This window comes from Syzygium oleosum, unplaced genomic scaffold (genome assembly GCF_021117445.2).
Source record: "Syzygium oleosum isolate NSW1041296 unplaced genomic scaffold, Sole_v2.1 Sole_v2.19, whole genome shotgun sequence".
NCBI classification, from domain to species: domain Eukaryota; kingdom Viridiplantae; phylum Streptophyta; class Magnoliopsida; order Myrtales; family Myrtaceae; genus Syzygium; species Syzygium oleosum.
Window position 1 is genome coordinate 4,834,934 of NW_026607503.1, and position 16,465 is coordinate 4,851,398.

Consider the following 16,465-nt stretch of genomic DNA (forward strand, 5'->3'; position numbering starts at 1 on the left):
CACTATATTGACCGAATTGACTCAATTAGCAAAATGTGAAAAAGTTTAAGATTCAATTGATATAATTGAAAGATTTAAAACTGAATTGATAAAAACTAATATATTTAGGACTTTTTGAACAATTTTCCCGGCCTTTTGAAGTGGAGAGTGTCCATCAGGGAGCATGAGAGTAAAGTTCCCTTAGCGTTGCTTTTTTATTAACTGAGTTGAAAGTGGGTTCTTTCTAGACCCATTAAACCCCATCATTAATTGTACTTTTTCTTTATTAGACCCATTTCAACCTATATTTTAAATTTTAATTAATTTATATATAACTCAACTCATTAAATATGAGTTAATATATAAATTTGTAATTTATTTTGCCCATGTCTACCTATATTATAGGCCCATTTGGGTGAATGGGCTTATGCTAGGAAAGTCAAGTTCTAACCGGTTTGCTTTTTCCCTGCCCTCTCTTTAGGGTTCTCTCCTCTCCCTCATATCTTCACACAACCTTCTTCTTCAATCTCCATGGAGGGGTCCCCATCCCTTCTCCTTTTTCTTTGACTGATTTGGTTCTTTATTATCTTGTTCTTGTTTTCCTCCCATTTTGAGGAGTTTTTATATTTTAATATAGTCTAAATCTAGAAGTTTCTCTCTCCCTGATCTAGTCTAGATTTGGGGTTTTTTTTTTTTCATATATGATTTTGAGGTTTCGTTTTCCTCGAGTTTCGTTGGTTTATAGGTCCAGTTTTGAAGAAGATCACAGAAGTTACGTAAAGGTTTCGCTCTCACAAGTGTTAGATCTGTGCGTATTTAACCTTGTTACTTTACACGGCGATGGTGTCAGGACACTGAAGCTAGGCACACACCACTGAAAGGCAAAACAATAGCAACAGATGAAGATCTCGATTTGTGCTTATTACTGAAGATGAATTTGGTGATCGACCACCGACTTTGGCTTGAAAAAGTTTCAGATCTACTACTTTTGAGGATGTGACTCATAACCTTATTTTGATGATTCATCTTCTTATCTAAAACTTGTTTTGTTGTCTTGGTTTGTAGTTGAATTGCGTATCTCTATTGTACATCCATGGAAATGAATAAAATATTTCTTTAACTAAAAAAAGTTCTCCTTAATTTCTCTTGAAGTAAGGGTAGTCGTAGCATATTATGGCCGAGTGAAAAGAATTTATGCGAGCGGCTTTATGCATCATATATCTCAAAAAGTTGGTAGTTATAATCCTCATATAAAAAGTAAAAGAAGTTGCTCATGTAAAATATGCTTCATTGGTATACACTATTTTTGAAAAAATGATACTACAAGTGTCATAACTTTTATACGACACTTACTTTAGTGCTAAAACTTTTTAAACGATCACTTGAGTGTCATTCTGGCGATTCCTCCTACGTGACTTTTTAAATTAATTTTTTACTTCGACATGGCTTTTTAAAATGAAATTGAAGTCTAGCGTGGAAAATTCTTCATCCGATGTGACATAAGTAACCAAAACGATGATATTTAATCTAAAGCCGGGGGGGAAAACTCTCTCTCTCTCACTCATCATATATTCATCATCTACACTCATTTCATCAATCTTTGACCATGGCAATGTGTTCGCATCAATTGTTGCACTTCCCACGGTTGTTACTAAAGCCCTAATTTTATTCATATTATATTTTGATATATTTTCAATTTCTTATTTATTAAATTTTTATTGGGTTAATATCACAAAAAATCTCAAACTAGTACACTTATGACAAATTTACTCCGAACTACTCTAAACTAGTACAATTGTGATAAATTTACCTCAAATTAATTTTTTAATCACCAAAAACTCCAAATCAGTATATTTTTGATAAATTTGCCGCTAAAATGGCAAGCCTTAAGAGAGAAGAAGGTGGTGATGCGGGTCGGTTGTGTGGGTACCACTTACAGAGGTAAGCTTGAAGTGCTGAAGCAAATGCCAATGATGCCATTTGTTAATAATGGTTCCTTTGCCACGAATCTAGGGGCCAGGCCTGCAATCATGTTATATTGACCTTCCTCTTAGGCTTTGTCGACACAATCGTGAACCGCTTCTCCTGTTTCTTCTGCTCTCCACTGCAAATTTGATAAGAGTGATTTTGTCTCGATTTGAGAATTGGGGTTAGGGTTCCTTGAGAATGTACTGAATTTTGCCCCCTTCTCATTAATTTGGGGCGAACCGATTTCTAAATGACGTCTGTGCAGAGGCTCACTTGCTCACTTCATCTCGCCGAGCAGCCTCGTTGGGCTTTATACAATAAATTAATAGCACATCGGATCTTTCGGCCATTCAGATCACCGATGACAGTAGAGTGATTCGATTTTATTTTTACTCAACCGGCATTGAAGTAAGCGACTGTACGAAAATTACGGCACTTACGATATCTTTTTTTTTTTTCCCGGTTTTTCCATTATAGATAAACCCTAATCACTCGCCCTTGTGTTGATCATCCCAGCCATTTCCCAATTTATAGATGCAAACGAAGTGGGACCAAATTCCACTAAACACCAATTTGACCCAAGTGGTGAGGCTCTGGCCCTCTTTCTTGATGGGGTTGGGGGGGATGTTCGTCCTTTCCTTTTTATGTGTACCCTTTTTGCTCTTCAAGATAAGAGGCTTTTGATTTAATTTTTTTTTCCATTTCGGCTTTTCGTAAAAGGAGAAGATACTTCTCAATTATGGAGGAGTTAGTGTGCTTCTCTTTCTTTCTTTCTCTCTTTTGTTTTTTTCTCTCCGTGCCCGTGGCCCTTCCGGGGCTCCACTCCCAATTTCTCATGTATCTTTATCTTCTGCTCTCTGGAAGTTCTTTATCTCGGTAATTCGAAATTCGGATAATGATCGAGACAAAGCCTTTTTAAGGACTTACTTGGATGCGACGAAAGGAGTTAGTGCGCTTCTCTTTCTTTCTCTCTTTTGTGTGTGCTTTTTTATCTCATGGGACGGACTCCCTGGTTCTGGACTCACAATGATTCTTTACTCCCCATGTGGACTGCACTTTGGCCATGACACCTGCAAATGTCGTGCTCTTGCCAGTGTCGCCGCCCCCTGCATTACGCCTATCTTTCGAAGGATGCATCCATCGATGGATGATATCAAAACCCTTTCAAGTATTTTTTTCTTGACTATGATTGTTGTGAACATATAATATATATATTTGTATATGTATGTATGTATGTATGAATATCAATTTATTCATTTCGATCCGTTTTCTCTGATTATGAATGGTATGAATCTCGTGATCAAACCTTATCACAAGGCGTTAGCTTAGAGGATAAGAGGAATATTTGCTCCTATCCACGGTCTTAGATTCACATCTTGTTGCCATGTTGGTAGAACTTCGGATGTAAAATCTTAAGTACTCTAGGCCGATGAAGGAAAGTGCATCCTTAAAGTCGCATAGGGAGATAGGCTAATTAAGGTGTACGAAAACTGATCGAGATACCACTTGACCGCTATACGATGAAAAAATAAGTAGTGTAAACTTTTAATAACTCTAAAAAATGACTAAACGATAGACGGTTCAGTAGGAGAAATATGAATTCGTCACCACCGTAGTAGTACAATTAACGAAAAAGTTGAAAATTTCTAAAATTCTTTCCAACCAGTGTTTTGGTTTTTTACTTAATCTAGTGGTACTTATTAGAGCTTAAGTCATGTTATAAATGCAACATATTGAGAATCATCATTTATATAAAACTCAATGACATGATATATGAATGGCCATAATATATTCTTCTATCCTTTTTCAATAAGTCATATGAGAGTTTATCGGAATATATACCAACCGAAGATTCAAGAGTTGTCAAAGCTAGACACGGAGGTCTCCAAGACACGGCGAACCAAAAGGGGATCCCGATCCATCGGACCGCGGAACCAGACCTACATTTCACCCGGCCGCCTCGCTTCCCTTCGATCCGAGATCTCGTTCCCCAGCTCAGGCATCAAAACCGTGAGCGCGATCGCGGGCGAATTCGCTCGCACCCGCCCGCTCTCGCGCGAGCGCTACTGTCTTTCGCCTCGATTCGAAACCCCGGAAATTGCATTAAACAAAGCCAATTGCACCACCTTCCCCCCCGCAAAGTCCAAATCTTTCCGTGGGAAGCTCTCTCTTTTTCCAAAGCTACTCCCCCCCACCAGCATTTAGCCGTGACGTGTTTTGGCATGTCGAGACAAAGAGAAAGCGAATATGCAACACATCTTTTCTTTTACATAAAGCGGGACGTTTAACTACCAAAAAGCACCTTTTTGACAATCGCGTCCCCCTTTCCAATCCCCTTCGTTTCGTTTGTTTGTCTCCCAAGAACGATGAATGATCACACGTCCTCCGCTGTTGAAAACGGAGGGGAGAGGGATCACGCGCGCGCGGGGGCCGGCCAACAAGTGCTCTCTTCGTTTCTTTCTTCCTTTCGAACACCTACTTGCGTAGGAGACGCTAAGTAGGGATGTCAGAACCGAACTGAAAAATCGAATCGAGAACCGAATCAAATCGAAAATTTAGTGCATTTCGGTTCGATTTCGATTCGGATCATCAAAATAAATCAATTTTTCTTTTCGGTTCGGTTCGGATCGGTTTGGATCGAACCGAACTAAAATAAACACTTCGGTTTATGGCTATTTTGCCCCCTCTCTCCCCTTCTCTCTCCTCTCTCCTCTCTCTCTCTCTGCTTAATGAACTTGAAACCGAAAACTGATCCGAACCAAACCGAACCAAATCGATTTTTCGGTTCGGTTCCAATTCGGTTCGGTTCAAATTCGGTTCGGTTCAAGGGGGCACCCTTAATGGTTCGGTTCGGTTTGGTTTTCTTGAAAAACCGAATCGAACCGAACCATTTACACCCCTAACGCTAAGATCCATCCATAAAATTGATATACCACGGATCCTGAATTTGTTCGACCGGAAAATTTCTGTTTTTACTTTCAATGTAACCGAACGTAACCGAAACAAAATTCCCTTTTTTTTTTTTTTTTTTCGGTTAATGCGCATTGATCGGAATTCGTGGTGATGAGGAGGATACAGACGGTGGAGTGGTGTCGATATAACCGGTAATGTATTCGGGTTTTACTTAGAAATTGGTTGATTGCATAATAATAATAATAATAAATTTAAGGAACAAAAGGTTAAATGCATGGCAATTGACATCATAAATCGATGTGTAACCGGCAAATCTACCGAAAAGTGTGAGATATAGTTAATTAAACTTAAGTAAAAGTTAAATATATAGTCCCCTGGATATCTTGTTCCCATGCCAAATCCCTTTGGTTTGTTTCATGAAAACTAAATAACTAAAAAATATATATTTTATAAATATGCTCGCTAGTATCGCTTGAAATAATTAGTTAATAAAAGATATTTTCGCTATCGATAACATTTTATGTGTGGACATTTTTGTGGGCGTCGAAAATAAATAGTTATTTTAAAGACACGATACGTTTTTTCGCGAAATAAATAAATATGTCAATTTATCGGTATGCCTAGTCTTTTTTTTTTTTTGGGAGGCATATGTTAAATTGGAATATACTAGAACCTGAAATCCGCCGTCACGCGACCACTCCAAAACACCCCTCTCTCTCTCCTTCTCTTTTAACGTTCGACCAAACCTTCGCACCTCCTCGGCCCGCCGTACTTGACCTCACGCGCCGCCCTCTCCTCCGCCGCCGCCGCCCTCCCCGGAGAAACGGGAAAGCTCATCCGACAGGTTTCGACCCCGACGCGCCGGCCCCCCTCCCCCGCCCCCCGACGCGCCGCCGACGTCGTGTCCACGCGCCGCCCCTCGCGCTCTCCGCCGATCTGCCTGAGAGATTCTCCTCTCGAGATCTGCTGCAGAGGGCGTCTCCTTGGGGTTGCATGAATCGGTCGCCTTGTCTGATGAGAAGGAGATGGGCGGGGTCACGTCGTCCATTGCAGCCAAGTTCGCCTTCTTCCCCCCGCAGCCGCCGTCCTACACCGTCGTCGCCGCCGAGGACGACGGCTGGCGGGGGAGGCTGCGGATACCGGAGCTGGCCGTCGGGGACGCCGCCGTCGACGTGATGAGGCTGAGGACGCGGCGGGGGAACGAGATCGTGGCCGTGCACGTGGCGCACCCCAGGGCTTCCTCGACCGTGCTGTACTCCCACGGGAATGCTGCGGATTTGGGGCAAATGATGGAGCTTTTCGTCGAACTGAGTAAGCGCTTGAGGGTCAATATCATGGGGTGAGTTCAAATTGGACGGGATTCAGTTCTCTGTAGAGAATTTGGAGCGTTCGGAGCTCACTCACTGATCTTTGCTTAGCTTGATGCTTAGCTCATAGAAGAAGCTGTGTGGTTGTGTCACTTCTTGTTGTAAGAATTTGCTATTTTACCTGCTGATCAAGTGAATTTAATGGCCTTTCCAATTAACCTTGTTTGATTTTTGAACTCATTCTGAATACTGAATTATAAAGACCAAGGTTCCCAGTTTTTTTTTGTTTTTGCGGTGCGCTGGATCTTTTGGTTCTTAAAGTGATGAAAAACCAATGGCAAACTTCCTATTGTGGGGTCATTTGTTGGTGTAGCTGTTTGCTTCTTGAACTAGTGCTCCATTAAGTTTCTGTAAGGGAGGTCTCTTTGCATTATCTTTTCCCCTGAGGCACAAGAAAACCAATTTTGGGTTTGGGTATTACTGTGGAGAACGTTATTCCTAAACTGAAGATGGAGGGCTGGATGGATTGGAGGATGCTGATTCTCTCCTGCCTGACCCGTGTGAATGATCTGAGGGATTGCTCCAATATTGATGTCCCCAGATCATTGGGAGGGGAAAATCTAATTTGTGACCCTTATTCATTGTGGCGTGTTGGCGTGGTGTCATCCATCATAACAAGTGAGGGCATTTGATTGGATGGCTAGCATCACGTCAGCATGCCACACAGTCTTAGTATTACATCCTAGTATTTCTTCCTTAATTAGTGACACCACAGGATAAATTAAAAACTCCTTTACTTATGTACTGGTCTTTGCTCTCGATGTATTATCCACTGTGATCAGCCAATGATAGATATAAAGGGTTGCTCACTGTTCCTCTGTTGCATGTTTCAGGTACGATTATTCTGGTTATGGGCAATCTACCGGAAAGGTTGGTGCGTGGTCTCTTTATAGCTTTAAGTAATTGCAGAAGAGTATTTTGTTTTAGTAATTCTTCAATTTCTACTTATTCAAGAAACTTATGCTTGAGCTTCCTGCACGACTCCTTTAAGATCAGTTGTAGTCGCAATTCTGAATATACACTCTGTATTTCAAGTCATTTGGTGAGCTCCATGTTTCATAGTAACTGCCATAGCATCACCATGTTCCTCAAAAGTAACAAAAATGCTGTCAAACACAAACACTTGTAATATATTTAGCATTATCATTGAAACAGATATCCAAATGTTGCAAGATAAATACAGAGTTTGGTTGCTGTATGACGAAAGATCTGTGGAAAGATTTACCTGCTAAACATCCATATTGTATTGATGACATTAGCTAACCTGGCATTTATTGATGGCACAAGATGGGATTATTGTGCTACAAAACAATTTTCATTAAATGCATAACAAATCTGCAGTTGTTTCGTAGCAGTTCACAATGCATCCTACGCCCTCAATGAACACCCCCCCTTCCTAAAACCGAAATGATGCCGAAGCAAATGTTATCTCATTTGGTAGGATCGAGTATATTAATCTTTTTTCATCACTGCACCTGATTCCGAATCATGTTTAGTATAACAATGAAGTGCTCCGTGTCTTTCCTTGTTATCTCCTTCAAATTTTGTTTTGGGTCTATCCGCAGTTGTTTTCACTTATAATGTCCAATTTTCATTTTGATAAACCTTAGTTATCTTGGCTAGCCCAACTTCGTTAAAATAGATTCAATTATATTTTCATCTCTTGTCAAGTGCCGACACATCCAAAGATGCATTGTCCTATATAATGCTCATCTGTGCTTGTCTTAGTGTTTGACCATCTAATATTCCATAACATAAAGTGTCGCTGATCTTATTACAGTCCTATAGAGTTTTCCCTTTAGTTTTGGTGAAATTCTGTGGTCGCACATGGGACCACATGAACAATCTAGCTTAAACTATAAGAGGAGATGCTCCATCAACTTCCCAATCCTTTTTCAAAATGGTTCCAAGATATGAAAGAGTGCACTCTTCTATACTCCCTGATCTCCGATTCTAACCATTATCTTGTTTGAACCTCTCCGTCCCCCTGACCAAAAATGACCCCTGCCAGCACGGCTGCCATAAGAGACCCATTCACGAAAAAAACTAGAGAGCAACAATTTCTTCTAACAAGAAAAACAGCAACTTTAGAAGGGAGGGAGAATGAACGAGATAGACCTTGGAATACCTGGGTCCAAAATTGCAGACTACACTGTGATAAATCTCATAATCACTGTGACTTTTACTGGCTCATAGGTATAATTTGCATCTACATTTTTCTTTTACTCTAAGTGCATTACTTTATCGATAATAACGTTCTGAGCACATGCTACTCTAATTTTTGTAATGTGCTGTTAGTCATCACTTGTTTTGCAAAATATAATCTCTATCTGCAGAGAGTAAACGTGCTATTAGAACAAGCAGATAATATTCTTCAAGTATAGTTAACTCTGTTCCATGATTTACATAAAAAGCTATCAGGCCACAAAATAATGAAAGTCCAATTCCGTGTTTTTCCTTATCAGCCAACTGAATATAACACGTACGCCGACATCGATGCGGCATATAAGTGCCTTAAGGAACAGTATGGAGTTCAAGACGAAAAGTTAATCTTATATGGCCAGTCTGTTGGCAGTGGACCTACTGTCGACCTCGCATCACGTGTTCCAAATTTGAGGGGTGTTGTATTACATAGTCCTATTCTTTCAGGACTCAGAGTGTTGTACCCTGTCAAGAGGACGTACTGGTTTGATATCTACAAGGTAATGTTTCTATACTGATAGTTTTCAGTTTGTTTTTCTTCCCCGATACAGGTTACTGAACTTTGTTTTTCACAGAATCTTGACAAAATAGGACTGGTGAATTGTCCGGTTTTTGTAATTCATGTAAGTCAACTTCCCTTTAAATACTGCAATCTTGTTGTCACCTCTCTCTCTCTCTCTCTCTCTCTCTCTCTCTCTCTCTCTCTCTGCATGTGGAGAGAAAAAGGTTTTGGTTTGTAAACAAGGAAAATGCAAACGTAGGAATAATTCAATATCCAAATTATAGTACAAAAACCAACTTTTTGATTATCATGAGTAAGAGATTACACCAACTGAATAATGATCCAGGGACAGATACCTGAATATTTGTTTGACATTGCTTTTTAGAAGTTATGACCCCGCAATTTTAGACACCTGAAATTTGGCCATTTAGAATTTGAAAGAGCCCAAATTCCAATAGAGAATGTGTCCGAAGATCACAATTTAAACAAGTGTGAGCACTTGAAATTGGTTGAAGATCCTCTATCTATCATGTTCCCATTCTAACAATTTTAACTGCTAATTACTTAATCATAAATGTCAAAAGATATATATTGTATTCACATGGTAATAGTGTGGTAATGACAATAGGAACACCATACTGAGACATGGATTTGAAATCAATCAATTAGAAACAAAATAAAAAAATGCTACCCACCATAGTATTTCTTCCAAGCTTAAAATAAGGTTGACAAAAATGTGTGTTTTTGTGTCATGTTTGTGTTGGTTATTCGTGTCATTTCATGTTATTACGTAAATGTCCCAATTTGACTACAATGTGCTTTTCAAAGAAAATGGATTAAAACATGTGAACGTATCAATATTGAGCGAAGTCGTGTTGAGTTTGGATTTCTCTATAGTAAATTTGTGTCATGTTCGATATGTTCTCATGTTGTTTCAGAAGTTGCCACTACTTAAAAGCTAAGGAATTAAAAGGGAATTTAAAAGAATCAATAAGTAACGTTCATTTGGGAAAACATTACTTTCTTTTCTTTTTCAATGTGTAACTCCTATGAAAATGTTAGCACTATCAAGTGATTATAAAATGCTTTGATGTAATGAGAACTTATCAATGACAATCTCCTTCTACAATGACATGAAAATCCCTGTTTGATTAATGATATATCACTTGTCAGTAAAGTTAAATCTGATCGTTATAACATCATTTAAGATGATTGCAAACAAATTACAACAAGGTAATTTGCTCTTATATTGTTGACCCCACTGGTGAAAACTCCAGGCTGTCCCTGTGATTATCTTTAGTTTAATTCTTATAGGAACAACACTGTTTTCTCCATTCAGAAAAGATTGTTAAGCAAACTAAATTCTAGAGGAAAGAATCCACAAAAAATGCTTGAGATTTGGGAGAAACAGTTAGAAGTAACAACTTCACACTGGTAGTTTCTTTCCATCCCCTGACAAGCATTGCAATAATTCAACCTACGAACTGGTTGGGGGAACTCTTCAGCGTACTTTGTTTGGAATTTGTTCTTACTATTGCATGAAAAAATGGGAACTTTGCTTCGCGGGATTATAATTCTTGGGCCTTGTTACATGTGAAATGTTCTGTGTTGTTATTTTACTCTTTCTGGTTTTTCTCGTGTTTCTCTTTAGCCATGATGGTGGTGTTGTTTCAAGCCACAACTCCGCCATGATTGGAGGCTATTTTTGAAGAGTAATTTTCTGATGATCTCTTTCTTCTTCTTCTTCTCCTTCTTCAGGGAACTGCAGATGAAGTAGTTGACTGTTCGCATGGGAAACAGCTATCGGAGCTTTGTAAGATTAAGTATGAACCTCTGTGGATAAGTGGGGGTGGACATTGCAATCTCGAGCTTTACCCGGAATACATTAAGCATCTAAAAATGTTTGTATTGAGCTTGAACAAAGCAAAAGTCACGACAAACAATACAAAGGAGAGCAATGGAGACTCTGAAGCCCAAAAGAAATCATCAGATACTGGAGCTTCGGATACTTTTGAGTTGGCTCCAGATCTTCCTGAAGTTTCCAGGAACAGCTTAGATAGTCGGCTGGAGAAGTCTAAGAAATCAGTAAAGCCTGAACAATCTCGTATGAGCACCGATCGTCTTGACTGGTTTAGGAGAAAAAGGGGCTTAATTTGGTGAAAATACAGCCAGCCATTTAACTCCCACCAGAACAGGTTTTTGGTTTTCATATTTACTCACCCAAGAAGGTATATATTCTTTATTTGCTCTGTAACAGTGTATCAATCTTAGATGGAAACAAAACACTGAAGTGTGATTTGAGCTAAGCTGTAATTTGTATGTGTGCATTGTAGAAGTTCAATTGAACATAATAAATCCTTTGTACTCCTGTGGAGGTAGTGCATAGTTGAAACTCAAAGGGAATGATTTCGTAATTAGACGGATCATCTTCTTCTATATACACTTGCCCATCTTTGTTCTTGTTTGTTTAAATGCACTCCTGTCTCAGAATCTTATCAGTTCATGCAGATTTTGTGCAGAGCAACCACTTTGGGAGGTAAGTCTCTCTTTATCTACTTTTGAAGCAATACCTGTCCTTAGAGATCCCACCATGTTTACTTAACTTTTTGGGTCAGAATGGAAGGACGCACATACTTGACCATTGGCAATATCTCGATGAGGATAGGGTATTTTATGCATCTGTGATACGGGTGATGGAGCAATCTCTTTTCAATAAAATGATTCTGCATCATCCACTTGTGCTTGGATTATGAGATAGTTTCTGGGTTAATTGGCTTGTCCAGCCATGTCTAATTAGATACATAAGGTTCTCTCTCCTTTGAGAAAATACAGGGAGGATCTATCTGAAATGCAACTGTGTTGACACCTAAATATTTGCCCAAAGGTCATTTTCATATTTTTTTTTCAAAAAAAAATTGGAACTTATTTTCCTTTAAAAAAATATTTTATTCATTACATGTTGCATTCTTGCATTTTGCATTACTAGGGTTTTTAGTAGAAGTTTCAAAATTTTGGTTAGATGGTTTAAAATTTAATCCCAGCAAGAAAAGGAGAAGCAAAAAAGTAAATATTGTCTTTCATTTGGCACATCACATGTGCATTTTTGCATTTAGAGATTCTTTAGGTCATTTTTTAGATCCTTTTAATTGAGTGGAGTTGATATTGAGATTTGCTTGTTGGAGCTTTACAATCAGGAGAGAATTTATGATCAATTTGGTCTTGGATAATTTTTGTACTAGTTCCACATGTGCATAGAATTAAATTCAGCATTTACATATGGCGTTACTATTTTCATTTCGCATTTAGCTCGGGTTTAAGCACTCATAATAGTTCATGCATATTGTTGTTCACGGGTCCTGCCCCGGGCCAAAATAAGAAGGCAATGCCGGCTATCTACTCTAAGTACTATTTACTCTATGTTGTTCGAATTTGTCGCAACCCGCCAGATTTTCCAATGGGAAGGGGGAAGATGAAAATAGGTGTCAACAGAATTGTTTTAGCATGTATGCACTTTAGATTAGGGCATATTTATATATTGAGAATCACAACGAAGTTGAAAACACCAAAATTTGTAGAGGGGAAGTGGGAGTCGAGGCTCTCCCCAAGTCATATTAGGCCAAACTTACGCCGCTTTGTCTTTTGAGTTATCACATATTCATGTATCAATAAATGATACACATTAATTTGTACTCAGAAGTACAAGTGCTTACATACTTCCTACATTGTGATCAACTCTATCGGTCACACTACCAGTAAAATGAGTGCAACTCGTATTATTTTTCGAAACAAAATGACAGAAAAGGGTAGAATGTAAGAAAGATGCGTATGGGAAGGTTTCAATATGTTCCATGCTTGAACAAGTTGTCTGTTTAAGATGGGAAAGAAACCTTTCTGGTTTTGGAATTTGGTAGATTCGCTCTTTTGGTTCTTAGCATTTTGTCCTCGTTGTGATTCGCATTCACGGCGTTCATCTTTTTTGCTGAAAAGGGCAGGTGGGATTGTAAGCACCGGTTTCTGTGGAAGGTGGAAACTTTCTACAATCTGAACCGGTCCTTACTCAAGAGGGCGTACTCGAAACAGCTAATTCCTTGTCCTTTGAAGATATTCTGGCCCAGATTGCTTCTGAGCCAGAGTACTTTTTGTCTAACATCGACCATTGTAGTTTTCTGAGTTGGTTAATTTTACTAGTAGTGAGATTCACAATGGGGTCTACTTAAGAAAACATTGACCCCGAGTGATGCGATTGGTTTTTCCCCCACCACCACAATGGTCGAACGAGTCTCCCTTCGTTCCATTTTGCCCCGTCCTAGGCCCGACTTCGGCCTTTGAAGGATCTACATACTCCTTCCTATCATTTATCAGCATGCTTTAGAGAACTCCCTCAAAGCAATCGCGCCTGCGTAATCTCCGGAAGTCACCTCCTCGAGCACGGACCTATGTGTCCAGATGATCGTACCGCGCGCGCGCAAAACGACAGGATCACTGCATTCGATTGGATTAGCTTCGCGATCGAATGCTCAAAGAGTGGGAACAGTCAGAAAGAAAGGACGAAAAGGAGGACTTGGCACATAGCAATGGATGACGCTGGCCCCGGTCCTTTCGGGTGCGCTGTTTGGTTGAGAGTCGAGCAAACAAATTTGACTCCCTTTGATCACGTTAACGACAAATGACGTGAGGACGGCGTTGAGCATTAGAAGCATTAGAAGCATTCCTTGACAAGTCCAAGTGGGCGGCTCTTGCTGCGGAAGGTTTTCTTGGCCCCATTTTGCTTGTGACTGTTGATACGAAGAAGATGCTCGCTTCCATTGAAGACGGTACACGGCTTCACCTCCCCGACACGGCTTAATCGGTTGAAGAATCAACTCAACTACCCCCGATTACCAATAGAAGACTCCCCAACAAGGAGATCCATTTCTTTCCAAGTTAACCATTAAGTCTTCTCTCTCGAAAGTAGGTTGACTCCTCCAAGGCTGAAGTCAACTGACAAACTCAGCAATGCTTAACCCTTATCTTCTCGTCGTTGCCGCCGCCTTCTTCTTCTTAACATTTCCTGCATCTTCCGCTTCCGTCGATCAGCAGTATGTCGACTGTGGGCGCCAGTTCAGCTGCGGGAACATCCAGAACGCGAGCTATCCTTTCTGGGGTAGTCCTCTGCCCTTCTACTGCGGGCTACCGGAATTCAAGCTCCTCTGCGAGGACGAAGTCACGACCATAGAAATCGCGTCGCAGAAGTATCGGGTCCTCGAGATCGACCACGACAATCACGTCCTGAAGCTCTCGAGATCAGACTTTTACGATAATATATGCCCCCCAAAGATCGTCAACACCACCATGAGCTACCTTTTCATATATACTAGCCAATTTGGTAACCTCACGCTGTTCTACAACTGCTCGTCCATGAACACATCTATTGCCTCCGGCAAATTCAGTTGTTATGGAAACGATGCATACAATGAGAGCAACTATTACACAATCGGTCCTGCTTTGAGTGGTGGAGGATTCGGTTCTTGCCATGCCAGTGAGACTATTCCGGTTCTTCCGACAGCATCAGAAATCCTGATGGAGAATAAGACATCCTCGCTTGGTGAAGTGATCAGAGAAGGATTCAAGGTCCAGTGGGTCGTGGATGACACGGCGTGCACTGAATGCCGGAGCTCCGGCGGACGATGTGGATACAACACGAGCTTTTTCCATCCCATCTGCTTCTGTCCCGATCGGCCTTATCTATTAAGATGTCCCTCCGGATCAGGTAACAGCTGCATTTCCTTGACGACATAAATCATCGTTGTCTGCGCTAAGATGCAGTTCAGACATGGTTTTTTCTGGGATGCGAAATGACAACGTCCCACAATTTTTATTGTTCAGGATCCAAGTTGAGCTTGGAAGCTGGGGTTCTCATAGGTAATACCTCGATTGAACTGAATTATTTCTTTGTTTTGGTATTAAACTGAACTGATCTGTCTATGGCTTTCTGATATACCTCTTCACCTAATCCACGAAAGCTGAGCTTTTACAGCCTCATATTGGAAATATTCGTGTTGTCTACTTTTCGACCCCGAACTTATGGATTCTGCATTTTAAGGTGCGATAATGCTTGGACTCGGAAGTATAGTCGGGACGATATTCCTCGTCCATCGCTTGATGAGAAAATCGATGTCGGATAGTGTAATTTTCTTCTGGAAGAAGAAATCATCGGGCACCAACAGAGTGGAGGCGTTCCTAGAGAAATGTGGAGGCTTCGCCCCGAGAAGGTACAGTTACAAAGATGTCCAGAAAATGACCAACTCCCTCAGAGATAAGCTAGGTCAGGGAGGCTATGGCAGTGTGTACAAAGGAGAACTACCCGATGGCTCTCTAGTGGCAGTGAAGATATTGTCCGAGTCTAAAGGCGATGGGGAAGAATTTCTCAATGAAGTCGCCAGCATCAGCCGAACTTCGCACGTAAACATCGTTACTCTACTCGGGTTCTGTTCCGAGGGGTCAAAACGGGCTCTTGTTTACGAGTTCATGCCTAATGGATCACTGGAAAAGTATATATTTGCAGAGGGTCAGGCAATGGATGTTGATCGACTAGAGTGGGAGAAAATCTACCAAATTGCCATTGGTGTCGCCCATGGCCTGGAGTACCTGCACAGAGGATGCAACTCGAGAATACTTCATCTTGACATCAAGCCGCAAAACATCCTTCTTGACCAAGATTACTGCCCTAAAATCTCTGATTTTGGTCTTTCAAAGCTGAGCAACAGGAAAGAGAGCGCTATGTCTATGATGGGCGCCCGAGGAACCGTGGGGTACATAGCTCCAGAAGTCTTCTCGAGAAATTTTGGAGTAGTTTCAGACAAGTCCGATGTCTACAGCTTTGGGATGATGATCCTAGAAATGGTGGGTGGAAGAAGAAACATCGAGGCTGGACTTACAAACAGCAGCGAAGTTTATTTTCCGCACTGGGTGCACAGCCAAATGATGTTGAAGGAGGATCTGAAACTGCAATGGAATGTGAATGAAACAGGAAAAGAAGCAGCGAAAAAGATGATCCAGGTAGGTCTATGGTGTATCCAGACGTGTCCGGGGAACCGGCCATCGATGGATAGGGTGGTCAATATGTTAGAGAGAAGGCATGAAGCTCTCCAAGTGCCACCTAAACCCTTTCCTTCTTCTCCTCCTGCACCGCACATCAATCCTGCAACATCTGCTTCTCTTCATTCATCGCAAGGCAGTACAAACCTTCCTTCACATTATTCACAAGACTAGGAAGGCAATCAATTGCAGATAAGCTAACCATTGTTCAAAACTTCTGTTTCAGTGATATACATAAAGTGGCCGGTTCAGCTAGAAGATAATCATATTCTTCATTCTTAGGAAGATTAAGAACACTTGATGTAAAAGGTTGGCACCTTATTGATGATTCATGTGCTGGTGCGTAAGAAGACTGCAATATTATTATACCACATAAAACTGCATCTGCAGCTTCAGTCCGCGCTCTCTTTGTGAAATCAATTTAGAGAGATTTTGACAGCTTAAGTAGAGTCCCAAT

At 40.6% G+C, this 16,465-nt stretch overlaps 2 protein-coding genes across 2 annotated transcripts; both read left to right on the forward strand.

Annotated features, from left to right (window-relative positions):
* Positions 1–5,539: 5,539 nt before the first annotated feature.
* On the forward strand, positions 5,540–11,369 carry LOC115673991 (uncharacterized). The gene is made up of 5 exons (XM_030596263.2): positions 5,540–6,199; positions 7,061–7,097; positions 8,693–8,929; positions 9,005–9,052; positions 10,690–11,369. The coding sequence occupies exons 1-5, from the start codon at positions 5,886–5,888 to the stop codon at positions 11,089–11,091; spliced, it is 1,038 nt and encodes a 345-aa protein (XP_030452123.1). The 5' UTR covers positions 5,540–5,885; the 3' UTR covers positions 11,092–11,369.
* Positions 11,370–12,639: 1,270 nt separating this feature from the next.
* Positions 12,640–16,424, forward strand: LOC115673989 (LEAF RUST 10 DISEASE-RESISTANCE LOCUS RECEPTOR-LIKE PROTEIN KINASE-like 2.4). The gene is made up of 3 exons (XM_030596261.2): positions 12,640–14,680; positions 14,797–14,832; positions 15,014–16,424. Exons 1-3 carry the CDS (start codon positions 13,927–13,929, stop codon positions 16,180–16,182), a joined length of 1,959 nt encoding a protein of 652 aa, XP_030452121.1. The 5' UTR covers positions 12,640–13,926; the 3' UTR covers positions 16,183–16,424.
* Positions 16,425–16,465: the final 41 nt, after the last annotated feature.

Bases quoted from the DNA above. Each gene is read 5' to 3' on its own strand.
- LOC115673989 (XM_030596261.2), top strand. From the start codon at position 13,927: ATGCTTAACCCTTATCTTCTCGTCGTTGCCGCCGCCTTCTTCTTCTTA. The intron at 14,681-14,796 runs GTAACAGCTGCA...TTTATTGTTCAG, and splicing joins AAGATGTCCCTCCGGATCAG to GATCCAAGTTGAGCTTGGAA. The intron at 14,833-15,013 runs GTAATACCTCGA...CTGCATTTTAAG, and splicing joins GGAAGCTGGGGTTCTCATAG to GTGCGATAATGCTTGGACTC.
- LOC115673991 (XM_030596263.2), top strand. From the start codon at position 5,886: ATGGGCGGGGTCACGTCGTCCATTGCAGCCAAGTTCGCCTTCTTCCCC. The intron at 8,930-9,004 runs GTAATGTTTCTA...TGTTTTTCACAG, and splicing joins ACTGGTTTGATATCTACAAG to AATCTTGACAAAATAGGACT. The intron at 9,053-10,689 runs GTAAGTCAACTT...CTCCTTCTTCAG, and splicing joins GTCCGGTTTTTGTAATTCAT to GGAACTGCAGATGAAGTAGT.